This window comes from Arachis ipaensis, chromosome B5, assembly GCF_059453495.1.
Source record: "Arachis ipaensis isolate K30076 ecotype BB chromosome B5, ASM5945349v1, whole genome shotgun sequence".
NCBI lineage: Eukaryota > Viridiplantae > Streptophyta > Magnoliopsida > Fabales > Fabaceae > Arachis > Arachis ipaensis.
Genome location: NC_142440.1, coordinates 145951341 through 145977200, shown reverse-complemented (window position 1 = coordinate 145977200; position 25860 = coordinate 145951341). Strand labels below are relative to the sequence as shown.

General features: G+C 32.9%; 3 protein-coding genes across 3 annotated transcripts; 1 reads left to right on the top strand and 2 right to left on the bottom strand.

The window, feature by feature from the left end:
• Positions 1-1238: 1238 nt before the first annotated feature.
• Positions 1239-2156, bottom strand: LOC107642112 (heavy metal-associated isoprenylated plant protein 19; the record flags this gene model as incomplete). Its single annotated transcript, XM_016345428.3, has 2 exons — positions 1239-1647; positions 2036-2156. Coding segments are annotated over 2 exons (372 nt in total), but the record flags the coding sequence as incomplete, so codon positions are not given.
• A 1477-nt stretch (positions 2157-3633) lies between these two features.
• Positions 3634-4637, top strand: LOC107641232 (Bifunctional inhibitor/lipid-transfer protein/seed storage 2S albumin superfamily protein). Its single transcript, XM_021102907.2, has 3 exons — positions 3634-4017; positions 4112-4195; positions 4308-4637. The coding sequence occupies exons 1-3, from the start codon at positions 3660-3662 to the stop codon at positions 4541-4543; spliced, it is 678 nt and encodes a 225-aa protein (XP_020958566.1). The 5' UTR covers positions 3634-3659; the 3' UTR covers positions 4544-4637.
• Positions 4638-4683: 46 nt separating this feature from the next.
• LOC107644318 (AT-rich interactive domain protein) lies at positions 4684-5846 on the bottom strand. Its single transcript, XM_088488922.1, has 2 exons — positions 5226-5846; positions 4684-5019 (listed from the first exon to the last, which is right to left on the bottom strand). Exons 1-2 carry the CDS (start codon positions 5616-5618, stop codon positions 4846-4848), a joined length of 567 nt encoding a protein of 188 aa, XP_088345048.1. The 5' UTR covers positions 5619-5846; the 3' UTR covers positions 4684-4845.
• Between the last annotated feature and the right edge of the window lie 20014 nt (positions 5847-25860).

Sequence of the window (25860 nt, the reverse complement as noted above, 5' to 3'; positions counted from 1 at the left end):
AAAAATATATTTAAAATTTAAATAAAACAAATATTTGGAAGTGAATATTACAAAGACATCTAAAATTAAAAATAATACAACACTCAAAATTTGAATAAAAAAATTTAAACGTGAAATAAAAGTAAATTCAATTTATAGATTTATGGTTTAAAATTTAAAATTTAGGACAGAACAAGGTGGCGGAGAAGGAGGTACTTATCCTCACAAATATTTAGAAAATATATATGTTTGTCTCTTTGTTAAATTGTGTTTGTTCCAAAAATAAAATATAAATTATTTTCTTGAGCTTTATGTTATTAGAAAATTATTTTGTTAAACTTAACATATAATAATAATTGTCTTGTTAAATTTGATCTAGTATAAAAATTAAAAAATCAACTCAATAAGAAATAACAAACAGTGATAATTAACTTTACGGTACTAGCTATTAATTAATAATCAAATCGAAGTTTAATTTTTTAATTAAATATGATTTTAATTATTAGTGATATTTTTAAAAATTAGTTAAGACTAAAAACATATTACATATTATTAATATATTAATATTTTTTATTAAAATGGTCCTTTTGTACTAATTATTTTGGTTAAAAAATTATTTATACTGTAAATACTATTACAAATGGACTTTACAATTGAGCAGGAGATAACGAATAATTAAACAATTGTTATAGAACATATATAGAAAAATAACATTTACTCGTGTTAAAAATAAAGAAAACAATTACAAATTATCTTTTCACTATTTTAAATTAATATACATTTTACAAGCTAATCAATTTATTAGAAATTTAATATATATATGTGTGTATCGGTTTTTATTTCTAATTTTTTTAATATATATACATAGTTCTAATTTTAAATTATAAATATATTTATACTTAAATTAAATCTTTGTATATTTTTACCCTTATTATTAAATTTTTCCGGGTCTGATATTGACTAACGGTAATGGGGTGAGTGAAACTGTGGTATTAGGAGAAGGGAAAAAAAAAAGAAGAAAAGAAGTAAGAAATAAAAGAGTAATTTTATCTTTTAAAAAAAAGGTAGTAAGTGGGTTGGTTTTGTTATGACTGTAGTTTGTTGTTTTCTGTTAGCTCTCTAGGCTTGTAATAGGACAAGAGATTTTTTTTAGAAAGTTGTAATAACTAATAAGACACGTCAAATTTTGATTTGAAGCGACATAATATCTTATCCCCTGTTTCTGTTAATTAGAACAAGGCCTAATTAATTCAAGATGCTAAAAGAAAAACAAACTGTGTAAATCTTAGGACCATAGTACATACAAAGACATGAAAGTGACTAATGAAAAAAATCTATAGTTAAAGATGAGAAGATCAATAAATGTACACTTCAGAGAGTAGTTGTGGGTTAAATATGACGCAGAAATTAATCATTCTCAAACCAAACACGTTTCAATTTGATGCTGGTGCTGGTGGGTGGCTAAGAGAGTCCAGTTATTATTATTGGTCATTGATTTATGGTCTTCCATTACTTCAGCATCCTTGTCCTCACTAAATTCTTGTATGTCCAAAATCTCAACCCTACGATTAGTCTTCTTTCTTATCATGATAGCCACATCTTGTGGTATGAACCTTCCTCCCACAATTACCCTTGTCTGCTTCTTCTCTAGGAGATGGATTTCCAACTCTGCCACAATAATATTCAAACAAATAAACAACATAATTCTCAACTTCACAACTATTTGGTGCCAAGAAGTACTGCATATAGCCATTAACATATGGTTAAGTTTATATCATGAGAAAAAAAAAAATTTATTAAGAGAATTATAAAATGATAAAGTAAAGAATTAACATAAAAGAGGAAGAAGTGAAACTTAGTGTACCTAAAAGAGGCAATGGTCCTCCCAAATTAATAAATTTTACATATAAAATCTTCTATTTTTATGGTTTGTCCCACCTTATTCTACTATTAAAATTTTAGTAAAAAATTTTAGATGTTGAGTAATTTTCATATGATTAATAAGGATCCTCATCACCATGAGAAAATAGAAAGAAGATAATGAATTGTGTCTAACCTGGCACATCAAGAAGGACTCTCTTAACTTTTCTATAACAACCGCTACAATCGATGTTGATCCTCATCACCATGCAAAAGTACTGCGTGAACAACACAAAGGATTTAGAGATGGTAATAAATTAATTAATATAAACACTTTCAGAAACGATGGTGACTTAAGTCTTGCCTTCACTGTCATGAAATCACTAGGAGAAGAACAAAGAAAGAGAAAAAGAGAGAAACAAAGGATAAAGTCACAGATGAAGAAAAATGGTACAAGAAAAAGACTATCTTAAAAGGAAATAAAGAGAACTTTGAAGGGCCAAAAAGGGTTTATGATGAGCTGGTTTGCATTTCAATTTGAAGACTCTGATTCTCCATTTAGTGACAGAACCTGATTCTGTTTTCTAGTAGAACATGTTATTCTTGGTTTCTTTGTGCCGATTTTAGTTTTTAGTGCATGGCAATTGAACAGTGAATTTTTTATTAAAAGAAAATAAAAATAGCATCTCTTTAATCTTGATACTTAAATGAAGCAAAAAAAGTTGCACTCGTGCCATATGAAATTCGTTGTTTCAGATATGCCTTTGGAATATATTTCACAGAAAATAAAAGAAACAAACATGCATCTAAAGTTGTTCAAAGGAGGGGACTTTGTCCTTGTAACCATGTTGTCACATGAGTATATTAAATTCTTGTATTATATTGCTTAAATCTTCTGATCCAAGGTAAATGTATATGATCCTAGCTAGATAGATCATAGTTTTTTGGACAACAGTAGTTAACACTCATAAATAGGTGTAAAATAAAATGGTCCATATATGCAAGTTTTATGTGTGTAGGTATAGTTATACTGATTTATGTAGGCATGCGTGTGTATAAAAACAGATGAAATGTCAAAAGTTCAGTGTGATATAAAAATATTATTGGTCCTCTAAAAGTTTTTGTATATATATCGTATAAGAATAGTTTTACATATAATAACCTGATATTCAAAAATGTTATCACTAAATTAGTCATTATGTATTTATATATAAACAGGTATTTTTTATTTTCGATATATATTTTATATTCTATACGAATGATTGATTTATTGACTAATTTTTTGTGTTTGCTTAGTATGATTGTTTCATATATCAGGAGGGATCAGCATAACGCCCCCCACGCCCCCCTTCAACAAGCTGTATTTTACGGGTCACCAATTATCCAAATGTTCTTGGATAAGTAAAAAGAAGAATGATTTATAAGAACTTGGAAAATTTTAGTTCCTTAAACATGTTCAATGTGCAAAATAAAGATTTTATTTTTGCTAATGACGTTAGTTGATTATTGAATATGAATGACTGAGTCGGACTACAAATCGTTCAACTATCATAAAATTTTTGTAAGAAGTTATTGATACTTAACATTGTTAATTTTATTATGTCTATTACCATCAAGTACATCATGTTTGTTATGTGGGAAAATGGGGAAATGGGATGCAATAGCATGATTTGGGATGGTGGATAAACAAGAAGTACATGTTCAATGAAACTCACACACCATGCATGTAATAACTCACACAGAAAGATTGACATTTTTTTCTATTTAGAAACCATGGAAAATATTACTCACTGCACCTCACAACCTGAAAACATAACGCAATGGCTACACAGAAATATTGTCCTCTTGTCTCTATTTTCTGTCACATTATTTTCTTGCTCCTGATTTCCCATCCACCCACCACACTTTCCCAAGATCCGAGCTCTTCTAACCCGACCATAGCGCAATGCACATCAACCCTCCTTCCTCTCATCCCTTGCGCACCGTTCGTGCAGGGTACTTCTAAGTCTCCTGTGCAAGCATGCTGCGGCAACCTCAGGCAACTCTACAGCCAAGAGCCTCACTGTCTTTGCCTTCTGCTGAATGACACTACCATGAGCTCTTTCCCCATTAACAAGACACTTGCTCTGCAGCTGCCGGCACTTTGTGCCCTTCAAGTTGACATCTCCACCTGCCCAGGTTACCTTCATATTTAAGTGAATCCTATATTATATATATGGTTATGGACAGTGATGGTATTCATTGATCAATTTTTGCACATTTTTTGTTGTAGGGGAACAACTCCAAGTGCCTGTTCCTGCAACTTCGCCGGCTTCTCCAATGTCCTTCAGGGCAAAGAACAGCTCTAATGTTGCTGGTATACAATCACTTTTATTCCCAACATTCACTTCACTTTGATAATAATTTCCTTTGGCAATATCCAAGATGTTGAATCATGATCTAAATTGCTCCTTCCTTTGTACTTGTAGCTTCTCCTGCAGTTTTAGTTGCACCAAGATCAAGTATGATGGGATTCCAATTTGGAAGTAGCCAGAGCACCAGCTTAAAGGCAAATAACAGAGTGGCGGCAGGGCTGGTGACTTTGTCAATTCTATTGCTCACAGCATTTCAAGGAGTGTTAGAGCTGATGACTTTAGCAATGTTGTTACTACTAATTAAAATTAAGATTGAAATAATGTATTTAATTCATGTAGGATTCACTTGAAGAGATTGAGACTAGGTTTTATTATTTCATGTTAAATATGTCATTAATTTATGTTATCTTTTTGTCTATGTATTAAAATATGTAGTTGTTCACTTGTTCTTGGTGTTATATAGCCTTCATGCTTTCCTAAAAAAAGAGAGTTTATGACTGAATTTGATTTGTCTTAGAATTGATATTCTTACAAAAGATTATAGGCAGTTTGAGTTCTTAAACCCATGTGAATAAAAGCATTATCTTACAAACCAAACTCAGCTGAAAAAAAAAAAAAAAAGGTATGTTTGCAGCCAGTATATATGAATGTACTAGTTCAAACTTGGAGCCACTTCTGTTGGATTGGATTCAAATATGTCGGAGTCAGATGCCTCAGGTCCTTCTAAAAGTTCTCTAGACTGAACAGATTCCTTGTATGCAGGAGTCTCTTTGAAATCTGTTGCTCCTTCATTGTAGGTTGCCACAGCAATCCCACAAGCAACTAACTGCAATAACAGTGACCATGAAATCATTTAAAATAAAACCAATGGTAGTACTAAACAGCCATGCCAACTACAATCTGAGGACAATTAGAAGTTCAAATAAGAGTAATCTAACTAACATTAAAGAAAATCTCAGGGTACCAAATAACTAATAAAACTCCATCATAATTGCTATGGTAAACTAGAAGATTAAGAGTATCGAAGGTTACCGCAAAAACAACGCCGAAAGCCCACAAATACTCAACAAAGAAGCCAAGCCAGTCCCACTGAGGCCCTTCCCAGAAGTCCTTCTCCTCTCCCGGTAGATCCGGCAAGAAGTAACCGTCGTTGACATCGTCAACGGCTGAGTCTTCAATCTCACCGGTCGGTTGCGGGTCCTGATCCTGATCCTTGGTTGTGGTGCTGCCACGTCGGCCTTTGCCAGAACGAGGGGAAAATTTCTTGGTTGCCGAAACCAAGTGAAGGCTCCCTCTACATCTTTTAGTTGCGGTAGCTGATGGTGTTATGCGGAAGGTGAGGTGAGGAGGGTGAGGGAGGGAGGTATTGCATAGGATTCTGGCGCCGCCGCTGCCACTAATGGAAGTGGCTACGGTGAAGGCCATTGGGAAGGGATGAGATGATGTGGGAAGAAAGGAGGAGGTGGTCCGAGTTGTGTGGTGTGTGTGGATAAGAGAAATTAGAACGTTTGCCAAAGCAATAATGTTTCTAAATTTCCATCATGGATTTGTCTTCGGTGGGCAAAGTTCGTTCTGGTCCTTGAAGGACCTGATAAGAATATTCCAAATACGTGGATGAAAATGGATCCGTATAAAAAAACTTATTTCTGCTAAGCCCATTATTTTGTGTAATTGCAAATCAATTTGGGGTTTTTGGTCACGACAAACCAGTCTGGTTTGGTAAAGGAAAATGGGAATGGTTAAACCCAAAAAAATAATAAAAATATGTTTGGACCTAGAGTTTTAAAATAATGGCGGTGCAAGGAAAATGTATACTCGGGTTAGATTTTCATTTGTATTTGAGCTGAATATTTTGGCCCACAAACAAAGCATTTTTATTTAATCACAAGCCTTTTGTTTTAATATTTATTTCTTTATTTCTTTTTTTTTTCCAAAATTAAAAGTGAGACTCGAACTCGCAACCTTTTAGGTGAGTATAGAAAGATTATATCATTTGAGTTATAACTCGTTGGCATTTTTTATTATTATTATTATTATTATTATTATTATTATTATTATTATTATTATTATTACCAAAAATAATGCATTTAATTTAAACTAAATATATTTATTAAAAGTTAAAAGGTATCAAATACTTTTCCTTTTCAAATAAAACAACTTAGATAAGAGATCATTATACTAATATTCTTTTTGTGGTATTTATTCTTTATTATTTTATAACATATAATATATAATATCATAAATTTTATACATATATAAATCTTAACGTTAATTTTTTATATTTGGCTATTTTTTTGTATTTGACTACTTTATTATAATTTGGTTATTTTGGTCAAATTAAATCGATTAAACTACTAAATTAATAAACTAATAATTAGAACAATTTGATGATCGATTTAATTTTTAAAATCCTAAATTTTACACTTATTAATTATATTTATAAATTTTGGATCAATTAACATATGTAAAAATTAGTTATTTTCAAAAAAAAATTTACAATATTGTGATCTATGAAGTACCTACATTTCATTGAATTTGAGTACATATATTTTGGACACATTTTTTATTTTTTTTTTTTAAACAAAAAACTCAACACAATAAGATGGAGTAGCTAGAAAGTACAAAGCTACTAGGTAACAAATTAGAAAATTAAACTGTAGTCATCTCTGAAATTATCATCAACAACTAGAAAGATCAAAATATGTTCGCTCTTTGTAGCTCTTAGTCGACTTATTGATACTTGATAACCTCCGCAACACCTGTTTCTTGATTCCTGAATATCCTATCATTCCTTTCCAATCAAGTATTTCAGATGATAGCACAAAATCCATCAACCAACAATGATCTGATAAACCTCTCTGCCCACTTTTAAGTCGTGTCTCAGGAAACTCTTCAACCCATTTCATACTAACCAGCACCCAATCAATGCGACTGCACGATTGGCCCTGAACTAAGTAAACTTACGATCATTCATCTCTAAATCCACCAGCTCCATATTCTGTATTTAGCTTCTAAAATCTTCCGCTGCTATTGTTAATGTACCGACTCATTTCCGCTCATCCACTGTCACAACCGATATATTGGATATTAGAGCAACTCTAACGGTTCAAAAATTTTGAACCTCATTTACTGTGTCAGTAAAAAGTGAGGATCTACCATTGGAGCAAATAAAAAATGAGTTCTTTCACAAAGTTCAGAGCAACAGAAGTCCTGCTCAGAGGGTCTCTCTCTCTCAAAAAAAATGATATTTTATTAATAAAATTAATACTTTATATATATATATAGTATACTTTACATAATTAATTGATTATTATAATTATTAATAAATTAAATACAATTTAATTATTTAATATAATTATAATGGTAATAATTATACTATGAGATACTATTTAGCAGATGGTATTTATTCTGAATGAGCCACATTTGTCAAATCAATCTCAAAATCACAAGGGGAGAAACGTAAGTTATTTGCACAATACAAAGAAGGCAAAGAAAAGATGTGAAGCGAGCATTCGGAGTGTTGCAAGCACGCTTTGTAATTATACGTGGTCCAGCTCGTTTTTGGAAAAAGAAGAAGCTTGCCAACATAATGAGAGCTTGTATTATATTGCATAATATGATTGTTGAGGATGAAAGAGACACTTATGCAGGAAATTTTGCTCAAGGCTTAGAGTATGATGATGTCAAAAATGGCTTATCACAACCTCAGCTGGGAGAAGAAGATTTCGCACCATACCATCAATTTCTCCAAAGAAATGCCCAACTTCGACATAGGCAGCAGCATAGACAATTGAAAGAGGACTTGATTGAACACATATGACAATTTCACAATGCTTGTCGTCAACTATAAAGCTTAATTATGTTTTTCTTTGTATTAAGTAATTTTACAAATTAGTGTAACCCCGAATTATATATTATGTATTATTATTATATATGAATTTATTTAATATTAATATCTTTAATAGTGAATTATTTTTAAATTTAATAAATTTAAATTATATTATTGAAAAAAATTAATTACATTAATTTCAAGTATTTTAATTAATTAATTAATTAATTAAGTGGGACCACAACAGAGACTAAAGTTAGTTCCTCCTAATGGAGAAGAGAGAGATGTTTTGAGTTCCTATTTACTGTTTATGACGCAAAAGTTGATGTGGAGTTACTTTTTATGACAGGTGAGTTATAAACAGAAATTTGAATGAGTTCCATGTTGGAGATAGTCTTACACTCAATAGGTAATCAAGTAAAAACCGATTATACCCAATCTTAATTGGTTTGCATATTGAATTTGGGATCGCGAAATTCGAAACGATCCCATTACCTAATAAATTATGAAAAATATATACTACTCATTTTTTAAATATTATTTTTTACTCGACTTTTAAATTTAATATTTTATTTTAATTTTTCAATTAATTATATTTTTTATTTTTAAGGAACTATAATTAATTTTATTTAATTTAAATTTTATAAATAATATACTAGTATACCCGTCACTTCTGTAACCACCTCGAAAATACGCGAGAATTGCATTTCAGTTTTAAAACAATTCAAATAGTAAGCATGCACTTTTTTTTTCTAGTTTTTAAATGGAAAGCATTTCATGGTTTTACAGAATAGCATTTTCCATTTTCCATTTCCAAACGATTCAAAATATTCACCACTGCAACAAATTTTTTTGAGTTAAACTCTGAATTTCAACTAGCGGCCAAAAAAGTCTGGAGCATTATCAAATTTTGTTTATGAATGAGACTGGTAAAGAAAGACTACAGGCCATCTAAGTGCTTATATATATGTGGTTTCAGTTTCGGATTTGATAATAATTCATTTTTGTATAATTAAACTATTTTAGATGTATTATAAAGATTTGATATAGTATTTTAAATATATTTAAGATACATTTAAAATAATAAATAACAAATATAATGATTTCAAAACACATCTAAAAATTATTGAATGAATTTTTTTGTAAAACTAAGTAAATGTTGGTGGGTTTCCAACCAAGTGAGGCCCACAGTTTTTAAAAAAAAAAAGGGAAACAAATAAAAATAAAAGGAAAGTGGCTAATAGCCACGAGGAAGTGAGAGACAGAAGGCTTCTTTCAATTTGAAAGAAACCAAGACGTAGCAGCGACGTAGGAGAAGAGAAATTTGGGAGAAAAGGGCAAGCCAACCTTGATCACATTGATTTGGTAAACTTGCTCCATTTCTTATGAAATTTTAGTATGTTATTCCTAGTGTAGAGATGAACATTAGGATATAACTTATTTGTTGTATTGTCTTCTCTTTTGCCTGATTTGAGATACTCACTTTGTGGAGGGTTTATGTTGATTCCATCAGTTTTGATGATGTATTTTGTTGATTGTTGAGATGCCCTAGTGTCACTAGGAAGACTATTTGTGTACCCATTATTCTGATAGTGGAAGATTTTTCTGTACTAGGTCCCGTGGATTTTTTGTCCCTCTTTTGGGGGGTTTTCCCACGTTAAAATTCTGGTATCTGATTATTTAATTTCTGCCATTATATTTGCTGCTTGGAGTATCTTTGGTATTGCCTATTTAATCGCACAGGTTGTGGGAAAATTATTTCTGGTGCTTCCGCTGTTAGACAGGTTCTTGTTTTGAACCTTGTTTGAGATTTTCCCAACAAAGTGGTATCAGAGCTTTGGTTGTTTATTTCTGTGCTGATTAAATGGAGGAAAATACTCATGGACCGAATATGGTCAAATTGAATTCCCAAAATTATTCAATTTGGAAGACCCTCATGGAAGATATGTTGTATAGCAAGGACTTGTATGATCCTGTGGAGGGAGATAAATCCAAAGGTACTAAATCCAATGCTGAATGGAAGAAGCTGAATCGGAAGGCAGTTGCTTTGATTAGGCAATGGCTTGATCTTAGTGTGTATCCACATGTTGACACCGAAACGAATGCTGAGAAGATGTGGAAGAAATTGAAAGAGTTATATGAGAGAAAGAATGTACAAAACAAAGCATTCTTGATTAGGAAGCTTGTCAATATGAAGTATGTTGAAGGTAAATCAATGCCGGAGCACTTGAGCATTTTTCAAGAGACAGTGAACCAACTGACAAATAATGAAATCACTTTGAATGATGAGTTGCAAGCCTTGTTGTTGTTGAGCTCTTTGCCTGATAGTTGGGAAGTTCTGGTTGTGACACTGACTAACTCAGCTCCAAAAGGAAAGTTGACGTTAGCAATGGTTAAAGAGAGCATGTTGAATGAAGAAGCCAGAAGAAGAGAGCGAGGTTTGACTAATGCCTCCTCCCAGTCAGAAGCACTTGTTTCAGAGTCACGGGGGAGAAGTCAAAGTAGAAAACCTCACAGTTCTGACAGGTCAGAGAGTCGAAGCAAGTCAAGAGGAAAGTACAAGCCAAGAAAGGAGTTCATTTGTCACCATTGTGGCAAGCCGGGGCATATCAAGAGGTATTGTAGGTTCTTGAAAAGAGAACAATCAAGGGGAAGAAACGAAGACAAAGGTAAAGATAGTAATAAAGAGACTGCTGCTATTGTTTATGAAGATGTTCTTATCACATATGATGAAAATTATGTGATTCTTGTCTGTGATGATTCCACTTGGATTATGGACTCTGGTGCCTCATGTCATGTCACTCCGAGGCGTGAATTTTTCACTTCTTATACTGCTGGAAATTTTGGCAAGATCAAATTGGGAGATAAAGGAGTGTGTGATATCATTGGTATGGGTGATTTGTGGCTTGAAACCAACATGGGATGCAAGTTGCAGTTGAAGAATGTTAGACATGCACCAGATATGCGGTTCAATCTCATTTCAGTGAAGGCATTGGATCAAGAGGGGTATTGCACTTCCTTTGGTAGTGGAAAATACAAGATTACCAAAGGAGCTCTCATTGTTGCTAGAGAAGACAATAGTCTCACTACTCTCTACCGGTTGCGAGCAAAGTTGTGCAAAGAAGATGTGAATGTAGCTGATGATTCCTCTTCTGATTTGTGGCACATACGTCTTGGTCACTTGAGCGAGAAAGGACTAAGCGTCTTGGCCAAGAAGCACTCACTTCCAGTGAAAGGTACAACGTTAAATACTTGCACTCATTGTTTTGTTGGAAAGCAGGCTAGAGTATCATTTCATAATTCTGGACCTCATAGGAGATCACATGCTCTAGATTTAGTTCACACTGATGTTTGCACTATGGATGCTAAGACACTAGGTGGTGCATCATATTTTGTTACTTTTATTGATGATTATTCTCGAAAAGTGTGGGCTTTTGTTTTGAAATCTAAAGACCAGGTGCTCGGAATCTTCAAACACTTTCATGCAAGTGTTGAAAGAGAAACATGAAAGAAATTGAAATGTGTTCGAGCAGATAACGGTGGTGAATACAGGGGTCCATTTGAAGAGTATTGTAAAGGACATGGGATCAAGCTTGAGAAGACGGTTCCTAAGACTCCTCAACATAATGGAGTTGATGAGAGAATGAATCGCACTATCAATGATAGAGTCAGGTGTATGCTCTCTCATGCAAAGTTGCCTAAATCCTTCTGGGGTGAAGCGATGAGGACTGCAGTAGACTTGATCAACCTTTCTCCTTCTGTTCCACTTAATGGTGATGTTCCAGAGAAAGTTTAGAGAGGAAAAGATGTCTCTTATAGTCACTTGAGAGTGTTCGGTTGCAGGGCTTTTGTTCACATTCCAAGAGATGAAAGGTCTAAACTTGATGGGAAGTCAAAGCAGTGTATCTTCATGGGTTATGGTCACGAAGACTTTGGTTACAGATTATGGGATCCGGTGAGCAAGAAGATAATTAGAAGCCGAGATGTGATTTTTCTTGAAGACCAAACTATTGAAGATCTTGAGAAGACAGATAAGCCAACAGTAACTGTTAGACGCTCTGTTGATGATGAACCTGGTCCTTCCACTAGACCTCCTGTTGATGGAGGAGATGTACAAGTTGATAATGATGGTGATGATTTGCATGATGAACCTACACCTCAACCTGAGGTGTCAGATGTTGAAGTTCCACCTGAACCACCAGTTGAGCCTGAATTGAGAAGATCTACTAGAGAGCCTCATCCTTATCAGAAATACTCTCCTCATGAGTATGTGATGAACACTGAGACTGGGGAGCCAGAGAGCTACCAGGAAGCTATGTCTGATGAGCATAAGGAAGATTGTTTGAAGGCCATGCAAGAAGAAATGAAATCCTTGCATGAGAATCATACTTTTGAATTGGTGAAGTTGCGGAAGGGTAAGAGAGCATTCAAGAATAAATGGGTGTTCAAATTGAAAGCGGATAAAAATGTCTCACGGCCAAGGTACAAAGCTCGATTGGTTGTGAAAGGCTTTGAGCAAAAGAAAGGTATTGATTTTGAGGAGATTTTCTCTCCAGTTGTGAAGATGTCCTCTATTCGAGTTGTGCTTGGATTGGCGGCTAGCTTGAATTTAGAGGTTGAGCAGCTTGATGTGAAGACTGCATTCCTTCACGGTGACATAGATAAAGAAATTTATATGGAGCAACCAGAGGATTTCGAGGTTAAAGGAAAGGAGCACCTTGTATATAAGTTGAAGAAGAGCTTATATGGGTTGAAGCAAGCGCCAAGGCAGTGGTACACGAAGTTTGATTCCTTCATGGAAGGTCATGGGTATAGTAAGACTTCTTCTGATCATTGTGTCTATGTTAAGAAATTCTCTGATGGTGATTTTATAATTCTCTTGCTTTATGTTGATGACATGTTGATTGTTGATCATGACACTAAGAAGATTGAAAGTCTTAAGAAAGACTTGAACAGATCCTTTGCTATGAAAGATTTGGGTCCTGCAAAGAAAATCCTTGGCATGAGTATCACTCGTGACAGGAAGAATAGGAAACTGTGGTTGTCGCAGCAGAAGTACATTGAGAAGGTTTTAGAGAGGTTTAGCATGAGTAATTCCAAACCTGTTAGTACTCCACTTGCTAGTCATTTCAAGCTGAGTTCGCAGCAATGTCCTACAAGTGAGAAAGAGAAAGCAGAAATGAAGAAGATTCCATATGCATCTACAGTTGGCAGTTTGATGTATGCTATGGTCTGCACCAGGCCGGATATTGCTCATGCCGTTGGAGTTGTTAGTCGGTTTCTCTCTAATCCTGGCAAGGAACACTGGCAAGTAGTGAAGTGGATTCTCAGATACCTTAATGGTACTTCCAGAGTTTGTTTATGCTTTGGGAGTGGCCAACCTGTGTTGGATGGTTACACAGATGCGGATATGGCTGGGGATCTTGATTCAAGGAAGTCTACTTCTGGTTATATGATGACTTTTGCAGGGAGAGCTGTGTCATGGCAATCTCGACTTCAGAAATGTGTTGCTTTGTCTACTACAGAGGCAGAATACATTGCTGTTGTTGAAGCTTCTAAGGAACTCTTATGGATGAAGAAGTTTTTACAAGAGTTAGGCATTAATCAAGAGAAGTTTGTGTTGTTTTGTGACAGTCAGAGTGCTATCCATCTCAGCAAGAATCCGACGTTTCATTCTAGATCGAAGCACATAGAGGTGAGGTATCATTAGATACGTCAAGCGCTTGAGATGAAGTCATATGCACTTGAGAAGATCCATACTGATGATAATGGTTCAGATATGATGACTAAAAGTTTACCTGCAGTGAAGTTTGATTCCTGCAAAGAGAAGGCGGGCTTGGTGGAGCAGCCTATCCCCACTTGAGTTGGTGAGGGGAAGATTTGTTGGTGGGTCCCCAACCAAGTGGGGCCCACAGTTTAAAAAAAAAGGAAAACAAATAAAAATAAAAGGAAAGTGGCTAATAGCCACGAGGAAGTGAGAGACAGAAGGCTTCTTTCAATTTGAAAGAAAGCAAGACGTAGCAGCGGCGTAGGAGAAGAGAAATTTGGGGGAAAAGGGCAAGCCAACCTTGATCACATTGATTTGGTAAACTTGCTCCATTTCTTATGAAATTTTAGTATGTTATTCCTGGTGTAGAGATGAACATTAGGATATAACTTATTTGTTGTATTGTCTTCTCTTTTGCCTGATTTGAGATACCCACTTTGTGGAGGGTTTATGTTGATTCCATCAGTTTTGATGATGTATTTTGTTGATTGTTGAGATGCCCTAGTGTCACTAGGAAGACTATTTGTGTACCCATTATTCTGATAGTGGAAGATTTTTCTGGACTAGGTCCCGTGGGTTTTTTGTTCCTCTTTTGGGGGTTTTCCCACGTTAAAATTCTGGTGTCTGATTATTTAATTTCTGCCATTATATTTGCTGCTTGGAGTATCTTTGGTATTGCCTATTTAATCGCACAGGTTGTGGGAAAATTATTTCTGGTGCTTCCGCTGTTAGACAGGTTCTTGTTTTGAACCTTGTTTGAGATTTTCCCAACAGTAAATAAATAGGAGAAACACATCTGTTTATGTGAAATAAAAGTTTTGGTAAGATTTGGATATGAAGTTTTATTGCTTAGGATTTAAAATTTTAGAATTTAGAGTTTGAATTTTTTTATAATTTAAAAGAATAATACATAGAACAACAAATCTGTGTATGTGTTTGAGGTTGTTTTTTATTTAAATTTTTGTAGAAAATGTTGTAAAATGGATAACTTTTAGGAATATTTAGTTTATTTGGACTGGAAGACCAAATCAGATTATAAAACAAGATTTAATAAGTACTCGTCAATAAATTAGAGTTCATTATATTATATTAAAAAATAGATGGACAGTATCTATATAACTTTTATTATTCATAATCTCACCTTAGTCATTATTTTTCTTTCTCTTCTTTAATATATTTTTTTAGTGTCATGTAATTTTTTTCTTTTTTTTTTAAATTTAATTCTACTAGAGAACTCGCTTACCCGAATCGATTCAATATGAATTGGATAAGTTTGGATTAGTTAGAGTCCAACAACAACAAAAAAAAAAAAACATTATAACCCAATCTAATTCAACCAATCAAACTTAGTCAATTCGGTTTCTAAATATATCAAAATCCAACCTGATTCGATTACTTTAATGTTGGATAAATTCTATAAAGTACGGATACTTTGCTGAGTTGTTGTGTCCGCATATCAAACACATGTTAGACATGAGGAGAGAGAGAGAGAGAGAGAGAGAGAGAGAGAGAGAGAGGAGGGGGAGAGAGAGGAGGGAGAGGAGAGAGAGAAAGAAAGGAAGAGAGACGGAAAAGGAGAGGGGGAGAGAGAGTGAAAGGAGAGAGAGAGAGAGAAAGAGAGAGAGAAGAGGGGAGGGGGAGATAAAGAGGAGGGAGACAAAGAGGAGAGAGAGAGAGAGAGAGAGAGAGAGAGAGAGAGAGAGAAGGAAGAAAGGGGAAAGAGAAGGAGAAGGGAAAGAGGAGGGGAGAAAGAGGAGAGAGAGGAAGGGGAGAGAGAGGGTGAAGGGAGAGAGAGATAGAAAGAGTATGTAAAAACTAATTTTAGAGTTTAAATAAAACCAGTTTTAATTTGGTTTAAAACTAAACTGAATCATAAAAACTGGTTTTTAATAAACTGGTTTTCATAAAAAACTATGGTTTCAGTTCAGTTTTTTATTTAAAAAAACTGGTTTATTTAAAACAGTTTCAATTCAGTTCAGTGAAACCAGTTTTTTTTGCACACCCCTAGACATGACATTCGTTGACACTCGTCTGATACACGTGTTTGCTGTGTCCAGTCGTGTCTTAATAAAAAATAAACAAAATTTCTCTGGACACATTTGAACACACTTAAATACCATCACGTATCAGCGTGTCCAACTTTATTCTTAAAATGTATTATTGAAATAATTTACAAATAGTATATATTATTATTTATTAAAAAAAATATTTTAAATACTTGATATAATTAAAATATGATATTAAAAATAATTTAAAAATAATTTATGTTTTAATATCAATAAAATATCAAAATATAATTATAATTTATCTAAAAAATACTTTATATTTTATATATATGTGTGTCCCTATGTCTTATAAGATTTTAAAATTTGTGTGTTGGTGTGTCTCGTATCTGTGTATCATAGGATAAATCCAAATATAATTATGAGTGAGTGTGTTCGGCTTTATTTTTGAATTACATTCTTAAAATAACTTTAGAAATAATATATGGTTAATTATAAATAAAAATATTTAAAATATTTTAACTTAATTAAAAAAAAACCCTAAAGCAAATAAGAAAAACTGTACTTTGTAATATCCTATCACACTGAACTTTACGCTTAAGTCGTAAAATAAATGTGGTGTGGTATTACGACCTTTAAAATAAAATGTGTACATATAATAGCAGAAAGATTATAATATGCTAGGAGTCTTGAAGAATAGAGGGAATAAAAATCGCGAAATAAAAGCGCAACGCTCAAGGAATGAGTTATCTTGCGTGCTAAGAAAACTATAACTATTAAACATAAGACAATAAAAGTAGGAATGGAGTGCCAAAAATACAAAATAACAAGCTCCTAACTCAGCCCGCGAAGACAAGACTGGCCGGAGAATATTCACCCAAAAGGTACATAAACACAATCCTGCCACTCCATAAACCTCTAAGAGGATAAAAAAAATAAGTTATGCGAAGAGAAAGCCAAGTACATATATATACATCATAGCACAACAAAATAACCCATTAACCACTTCGCCTCAGGTATCCAGACGCCTAGTGAGATGCCTCTCGACCTACATCTGAAAAGCAACAATATAATATGGAATGAGAACCGGAGGTTCTCAGTATGGTAAAGGCAGAGTTAATATAAAAGGTCCCAAGAAAGCCAGAGGCATTCCTAGAACTTCGACACTCAGATTTCAGCTTAGAGATTCAACTAAACCAAAAAATTAGGTAAGTTATCTAAGGTATTCAAGTTTCGAATCTAACTTTAACTTAACACTTCACTTTCAGTCTCCTCTAATCCTCTGAATCACCCGTGGGACAACCCCCTTCACACCTCTGCCAAGAGAAGTTTCTCAGAAAACATACACATACAATTTAAATAAGAAACACCGTTAGAGAAGCATTTACAGCAAGTAGGACAAGTAGCAGATAAGCAGAATTAAACAGTTAAACAAACCAAAACAATGCACGCTCAAGCAAACAAACAAATGCATATGATGTATGCCTGTCCTATGCCTGATGAGTCTCATCTATCGGTTATACAGCCAACCCGACATGTCCTGGTAGTTAACCATTGGACAGTCCCTCTATGAGCACATCCCCAAGCTCAATAATATAGTATTCCATGGAGTCAAACTCCAAGCTCAATAATATAGTATTCCATAGAGTCAAACTCCAAGCTCAATAATATTCTATGGTGTCAAACTTCAAAATCAAATATAATATTCAATATTCATATATATATGCATGCCCATGGGGGAATCCGGGAGTTAAAGTGCCCGGTCACATCTAGCGATAGAGGGTCAACAAATAGTCTCAAATACACAAGCCACACAATAATCTCTTTCCTTTTTTAAAATAACACTTCAAATCAAAACTCCAATTCTTATAGAAATTCTAGCAGTATCTTCTCTAAAACTCGAATTTCTGCCACCCTTCAAAGGTCCCAACTACCAAACCAAACACCTCTGAGTCATTCAAATCATTTTCAGTAATAAATTATTTCAAAATCAAACAAATACCAATATTAAATCTTTTTCCAAAACCAACAAACTTCAACAACAAATTATTAACAACAGCTAAACTACACATTTTATACCATATACACAATCTATCAATTATACATTCAGTTCATTCCTATCTTAAGGTCTTCTAGCCTAAGTTTTCACGTGACATTAAACATTAACTACGAGAAATCAAAATCATATCTTCATAACGAATCAAAATATTCAAAGTTTCGGAGAAGCTTTCTGACCGAGCTATCGAAGAAGAAATCGTCCAGAATCGTCCGGGCCTCCTAAAACTCTAGTTAGTCGAATTCAAAGGGATAAAGGAACTACGTCACCATCAACTTCTACCGATCAAAAGTGGTGCCAACGTGTAGAGAAGGAGAATATGAATACTTTTACCAGATTAGATTTTTTATTGGAATTACGAATTATAAGAAATCGAAGCCAGAAGTTTGGTGAGGGTTTACGTTCTCTCTCTTTCTCTCTTGTTTACGCTCTTCTTTTTTCTCACCGTTCTCATTTTTGCTGCTATATATGATCCTTTGTTAACGTACAAATATCATTACTAGAAGGATAATATTATTATTATAATTATAATATCTGAAGTACATTAATATGATAGATATATATACATAACAATAATGATAAACTTTAGTGGTGGATATATATATATATATATATATATATATATATATAATGATTGAAGTACATCAATATATATATATATCTTTATACGTATATGCATAAACTTTAGTGGATAATATATATATAAACGAAAGCATAGATTGAAGTACATCAATATATATATATATCTTTATACGTATATGCATAAACTTTAGTGGATAATATATATATAAACGAAAGCATAGATTAGGTAATCGAAAATAGGTAAATCAAATAATAATAATAATAATAATAATATTATGATTATAATAATAATTTATATATAAGGTTAATAATATATGAATTATTAATCTAAATGACATTAGTAATTTAAGGGTGAAAGGTATTTGGTGAAGCATTAACAAAGTTAAGCTCAGCAAAGAGTATCGATATTTATTCATATCGGCGGATATCGAACTCGATAAAATTAGTTATAAAATTAGTTCAATTACTGATAATAAAATAATTTTTAAAAATAAAAAACTTCAATTTATGAAATAAATTATAACTTATTTATATTTATATTTTTTTAAAACTGAAGATTGCTACATACTTTAATATCCAAGAAATATCAACATATTATTATAATTTATCTAAAATTATTTTTATATCTTATATTGTATACTCGTGTCTAATAAAATTAGAAATTAACAATTTAGCATATTAATCTGTATTTTGTTACGTTGTGTAAATATCTTTATTTCATATGTTGCAATACTTTTTGTACAGATTTAAAAACTAAAGAAACTCAAATTTAATTTGTACATGCCTTCATATAAATAAGGCTATTGACACTTGACCTTTGTATGTGAAAATGAAAGAAACACAGTTCAAGTTACACTTATACTTTTTCTTTTCATAATGTTGTTATCTTGATTTCTTTTTCACTTTATCTCTTTTACTCATTGTGAATCTAAAAGTTTTAAACCATTTTAGATCCTTCACTAGAGTCACTGCAAGCTGCATTGTGAAGTTGAAATACTTCCTTGGATTGGGAATTAGGTAGAGGTCTTGTTTGGATCTCAAGAACAACTTGTGATTAAGAGTGGCAATGGATAGAGTAGGTTAGGATTTGGAGTCAACCCTAATCCTATTCGCGAGTTGAGATTTTTATATAAACTCAACTTTACCATACCTTCGGATTGAGAATATCTTAACCCTAATCCTACCCATTCTTAACCCGCGGGTACCCGACTCTATTTGCGGTTACAAAAAAGATGTAACATTATTATATAAGTTGATGATAATTTAAAATAGAACTGACTTTTATGTAAAAAAAATAATTAAATTATTAATTAATGATTTTTTTTAGTGGCTAAAGATCTTTTGCATTTAGTAAGAGATCTTTGGTTCAACATCCACTTAAAACATATTTTTTTATATATATATAGGGTGCGAATTGATCGGATAGAGTTGAAACTCAACCCGCACGAAAATCCTACCAACACTCTATTCTATTTGTTGCGGATCGAGTTGACAACCTTACCCGACCAAATAGAGTCAGATTGGATACTCACAAATAAAGTGCATATTGCCACCCCTACTTGTGATATGTTCGATCTAGATATACGTTTTCTCTTTGCTGCCCATTCATATTGTCCTCATTCTCTTTAAGGTCCAAGTGCTTCTCCTACAATCAAGAGAGGAAAATCTCAATGTTTCGGGAGGAAAAAGAAAAATGTTGGAATTTTACATGGTAAATTAGATGATTAGAGAACTGCTTGAGACAAGGGACATCTCATCAAGGGAATGGCAAGTAGGGAGCAAGTGCTTTTTCGACAAGTACTTTATCAAATTTTTTTAAGGGTAACCCCTGCTTATAGAGTATTAATTTTGATTTTACAAAAAGTGCGTTAGAATGGATAAATAAAATAAAATCGGTCTCACTTTAGAGAGATAGTATTATCTTAATTAAAAAAAATTGTTATTTATGTAAATAAATTGATAAAATAATTAAAATTAATATAAATTTTAAATTAAATTAAAAATAAATATTGGAATAACAAAGGATAAAAAATCAGTATTAGAGTTATTCTAATCTATTAGGAACTATTTATACTATGGTTCAAAGTCATAGTCCAAATATACAGTCATAAGGGATAAAAAAAAGTCCAACAAATTCACACAGATTGGGTTAGTTTACTACATGGGTCGGCTTATCCGACTTACTCGAGATGCAAGTTCCCCAAATTATACCTAACCCGATTTACATGACAAGTAAAGATATATCAAACTACCATTCCAAATACAAATTTTCAGTTCATCTATTGTTACCAGTTTATCTATTCTTACAACGCGTGGGATAATTTCTCAAATATTAAGGAAGAAACCACCTATTATTGCAAGAGAAGAAACTCAAAAGTGATGGTCAAGTCTTCACCTCCTCCTATAAATATCCTATTAAATTCAAGTATTTCTCAATCTCAATTCTCATAAACTTGTCTAAATTTATTGCTAATTGAAGCATCGGAATTCCTTACAAGTATCCCCCACCATCATCCATTTAAAAACGTCGGATAGCTTCGCCCCTCTGGTGAAACGAAGTCGCAACCTTCATCTTAAGTAGCTTGGACCTAATCTCTAGGTCCAAATTAGCTTGGTTTCAGGTAATCCATTAGAACCTTGACATCGTTAATGGGGAACTGATAGTCGACCATCAACCATGGCGAACATTCACCCAGAAGTCAGACACACTATATCAGATTCAAAATCATAAAATGGAGGATATAATAATAACGATCGAGCACTTTATATACCTCAACACTCGAAAAGAAGTAAAGGTATCATCGAGAAAAGAGATAGAGGGGGAGTAAGGAGGACGAAGGATAAGCTCCCAAATTCACATTCCCGAAGTATTGGGAACTAAAAATGCTGCAGAGATCATGGGATTGGTTCATGGTCATCATGGCCGACTCAAGCAATTGGAGGTTGAACTGGAGCAGCATGTGAGTTAGAACGACAACCTCGAAAAGAGATACGAAGTCGCCGAGAGCTTGAAGAAAAGTTGAAGAAGTTGGAATCCGACCTCTTCAACAAAAGGCGATGTGAAGATCGTGAGTCGACTCCCTTCGAGAAGTGAGGACCCTTTTTCAGAATAAATCTTGTGGGCTAAGGTTCCTAGAAACTTGAAGAGCCTGTATATGGATCTCTATGATGGTACTACAGACCTGTGACACCACTTAAGTAACTTTAAAATTCGCATGTACTTAGCGGATGTATCAGATACAACTCGGTGCAAGGCATGGTCCAAATAAACAGTCACAAGGGATCCAGAAAAGTCCAACAAATTCACACAGATTGGGCCCGACCTACTCGAGGCGCAAGTTTCTCGAAGCATGTCGGACTCGACTTGCATAACAAGCAAAGGCCTTGTCAAACCACCACTTCAGATACTCATTTTCGTGTCATCTATTGTTACAACGTGGGATAACTTCCCAAATATTAAGGAAGAAACAACCCACTACTAAAACAGGAGAAACTCAGGAATGATGATCAAAGTCTTCACCTCCTCCTATAAATACTTTACTAAATTTAGGTATTTCTCAATTCTTATTCTCATAAACCTATCTAAAACTCTTGCTAACTTAAGTATCAGAGTCTCTTGTTGGCACTCCCACCATCATCTATTTTAAGGCTGCTCACGACTCTGATCGAATAGGATATAGTCAAAATCTCTATCCAATATACACTAAACTCATTGGATTGGATTGGATCCAATATTTGCACTTTTTACACTCGGATCCGATCCGCACATTTGAGGATCAAATATCACATATATCCGATCAAAAAACAAAAAATAAAAATATACTTTAAATTTTGAAAATTAAAAAATTATTAATATATGACTCTAAAATAAATAAAAAAACATAACAAAGAAACATCTAAAATTTTTTTAAAAAAAAATTAGTACAGCAGATCATATTAAATCACTAGCAATTTCACAAGAACTAAACACTAAATAAACTAAACCCTAATAGCATCTAAATTTTAAAAAAATTAATACAACAAAAGAGGCACAACTCAAGAAATTACACAACACAAAATTTATTCTTATTTAACTTTTTTTAAAATAGGAAGTAGATGGAAAAAAATAGAATTGAAGCAGTCAAGTAGAAAAAAAATTAAAATAGAAACAAAAGTAAAACCATGACTAAAATGCCCGATAGAAGCAAAATAATTATGAGGACAAGATCGACGCAAAACATAGGCAAAGATGAGGAGCAGATCCCAAGAGGCGAGGTAGATAAGAACCACGATGAAGGTCTGAATGTGACTGTCGATCGATGAAGATAGTAGTATGCGACCGTCGACGCAGGAAGAGAAGAGCGCGGCTGAACGATGCTGAAGAAGAAAAGAAAAACGACGATGCGGTGAGGAAAAGAAGAGAAAACGGCTACGAGACAAGGAGGCGTTGGCAATGCGAGATGGGAAATCGATGAGGTCTGAGAAGAGGTGAACAACAACGGTAATAGTCAGTGATGCATAGATTAGAGATTGAGAGATCTGAAAAGTGAGAAGATGGAAAAAAGAAAGAGAGAAATGTGGAGTGCCGAAATAAAAGAGCAATGTTAGGGGGCCAGCAACTTTTGTGATTGGTAGCCATCAAATAACCATCAATGATGATCTAATGGTGTGAGATTGGTGTGAAATTTCATCCAATGACTCACCTTTCTCTGCTGGTTACATGCTGGCCAAAATTCAACAAAACTGCTGGCCCCTAGAGTTTTCCGAAATAAAATGTTTAGTGTTAGGGCTTTTTATTTCTAAGGTTATTTATATATATTATTTAATTATATATTTATTTATTAACTGTGGATCGAATCTTTGAATACAGGTGAGATATCCGCGATCCGATTCTTTTAGAGTGCGGATCGAATTGTATCTAACCTAATAAAGTGTGGATCGAATAATATGCATAATTTACAGATCAGATAGATATTATTCTGTTTATATTCAGTCTTAATCCGTTTAAAGATATCAGATAACTTTACTCCTCTAGTAAAATAAAGCTGCAGCCTTCATCCAAAATAGTTTAGACTTTATGTCAAGATCTAAGGCTGCGTTTGTTTCTAAGAACAGGACAGGACAAGACACTGAGAATAGGACAGGACAAGACACTGATGGACAGAAACATAAAATTTTATGTTCTTGTATTCTGTTTGGTGATAAACTAGAACAAATTATGAAAATTCAATTTATTCTTATTTTTTCATTAAAAAAATTTGAGATGAAAAATATAACAATAAAAAATATAATTATGAAAATTAACAAGAATAATGAAAAAAAAAATAAAAAATAAGTTGTGTCCTTTATTAGTGTCTCTGTGTCCTTCATGTCAGGATAGACACAAAATACACTAATTCAGTGTCTCTGAACACATTGTCTTTATCCATATCTCCTTTGCCAAATACGATTTTGTGTCTCAGTATTCCTATCTCAATGTCCTGTCTCTATAAACAAACGCAGCCTAAATTAACTTGGTTTCAGGTAATTCCTTGAAAACAGGAGCTATTTGAGGATTTTAATATTTTTGAATTTTAAACCTAGTGTTCAACCAGAAATACCAATATCTGGAGGGGTCAAAATTAAATTTTAAAAGTACCCGTGAACCAAAATCGAATCCTAGATACATTTTTTTTTCGATGTCACCTAGATACATTGTTAACAAAAGATAAATATGCGTTCATTTCTTTAATTCAACATATATTTTGGCCAAAAACATTTTTTATGTCAAATAATCATTAATCTCTTAAGAAAAATTAATTAACATATATATTTTATAAACGCATATTAAGATTATTATTTAAAAAGTTAATATAAATTTAAATTTTTGATATATTTATTAAAATAAAAATTAAAAAAAAAATTGCCTTCGACGGTAAAAAAATTCAAAACTCTTAACCGAATTGGCAGACAAACGCTGTTTTTTTTTCAGATATACGACAAATAATAATTACCACATGCCTATCCCTATGTAACTACAGCCTTTATTTCTGATTTCCCAGGTGATATATTTACAGGTCTCTGTAACTCCATTTTACAATGGATCATTTTAATATGTCTATTAGTAATTATAATAGTTATAATATTTTAAAAAATATTATCAAAATAAAAAAAAAAGTATAATTTTAATTTTTAAAATACACATATAATCACCGTAATTAGTTTAAACATAAGCATATTACAATTTACCTTTTACCGTAAGTAAATTCTTTAATTAAGATTTTTTCTGTGTAAATAAAAAATCCTCAAATTAGTTTATGAAATTTTGAGTCAAATTCTTTCAAAGATACAATCCGAAAAAAAAAATTTACAAATAACTAATAGTCTGTCACTGATAACATTAGATATTTTAAAAATAATTATAATTTTTTAGTATTTGATCTATTTAATCTCTGACTCACTATTTGATCTATTTTTCTCATTAATTATAAAAAAATTCATCTTTAGTTATTTTTATTCCATATCGCAAATAAAAAAATAGATTAATAGATAAAATATTAATAAACGTCCAACTGTGTCTAGTTTTTTTAAAATGACTTTGTAAAATGTAATTTCACATCAACAATTTTATGTGGCATATTTTCGTTTTGTTTCACACAACTTGTGTTGTGTATTCTTCTAAAATAAAAAGAAAAATGCACATTAATATACATTAATAGAGTAAAATATATTGTATCCTAATTTTTATTAAAAATTTTAAAAATATCTTTAAATTTTAATTTGTTTTAATTTTATTTTTAATATTTTATTATTTACATCAACTTTTATCTTTATCATCAAAATTTTTCTAGTCAAAATATGGATAAATCTTTTTTCTAATTTTACCCTTCGGACTTCCGATCCATATTTTATACTGCCGACCTTGACGTTTGGCTCTTTATCGACACCGCCATCACCGTCGCCTCCTTGGATCGCGACGAAGGAATGGAATCATAGAACGAATTTTCCCTGCCACTATCGCCTCCATCTAAATTTGTTGAATCTGCGCACCTTCTTCACTTTGTTTTTATTGTTTGTTTGTTGTGGTTCTTGTTGAGGGGTGGGGTGCTAGTTTTAGTGACTTCTACTGTTTAGGGTGAGATTGAATGGTGGCAGCAGCGGTGGCGTGGGGAAGGTGGGATTATTTTCGTGACAGGAGTTGGTAGTGATGGTGGTGTAGGGAAAAGAGTTGCAAACTTGCAATATAGGATACTTTTGGTGGTGATAGATGGAGGGAATTTCAGCGGTGGAGTGAATAGTTGTGGTGGAATGAGATGTTAGTGGTGGCGGTGATAAAGTTAGACAAGAGGAGGTGGAAATAGGTGGACATGGGGTTATAATTGAGATAAAATTAAGAATAAATATAAAGCTAAAATAAATTATATTTTAAAAATAACATTTTCAAAAACTTCTGATAAAACAAAAATAAATTA

Bases quoted from the DNA above. Each gene is read 5' to 3' on its own strand.
- LOC107641232 (XM_021102907.2), top strand. From the start codon at position 3,660: ATGGCTACACAGAAATATTGTCCTCTTGTCTCTATTTTCTGTCACATT. The intron at 4,018-4,111 runs GTTACCTTCATA...TTTTTGTTGTAG, and splicing joins TGACATCTCCACCTGCCCAG to GGGAACAACTCCAAGTGCCT. The intron at 4,196-4,307 runs GTATACAATCAC...TTGTACTTGTAG, and splicing joins GAACAGCTCTAATGTTGCTG to CTTCTCCTGCAGTTTTAGTT.
- LOC107644318 (XM_088488922.1), bottom strand. From the start codon at position 5,618: ATGGCCTTCACCGTAGCCACTTCCATTAGTGGCAGCGGCGGCGCCAGA. The intron at 5,020-5,225 runs GTAACCTTCGAT...CTGTTATTGCAG, and splicing joins CTTTCGGCGTTGTTTTTGCG to TTAGTTGCTTGTGGGATTGC.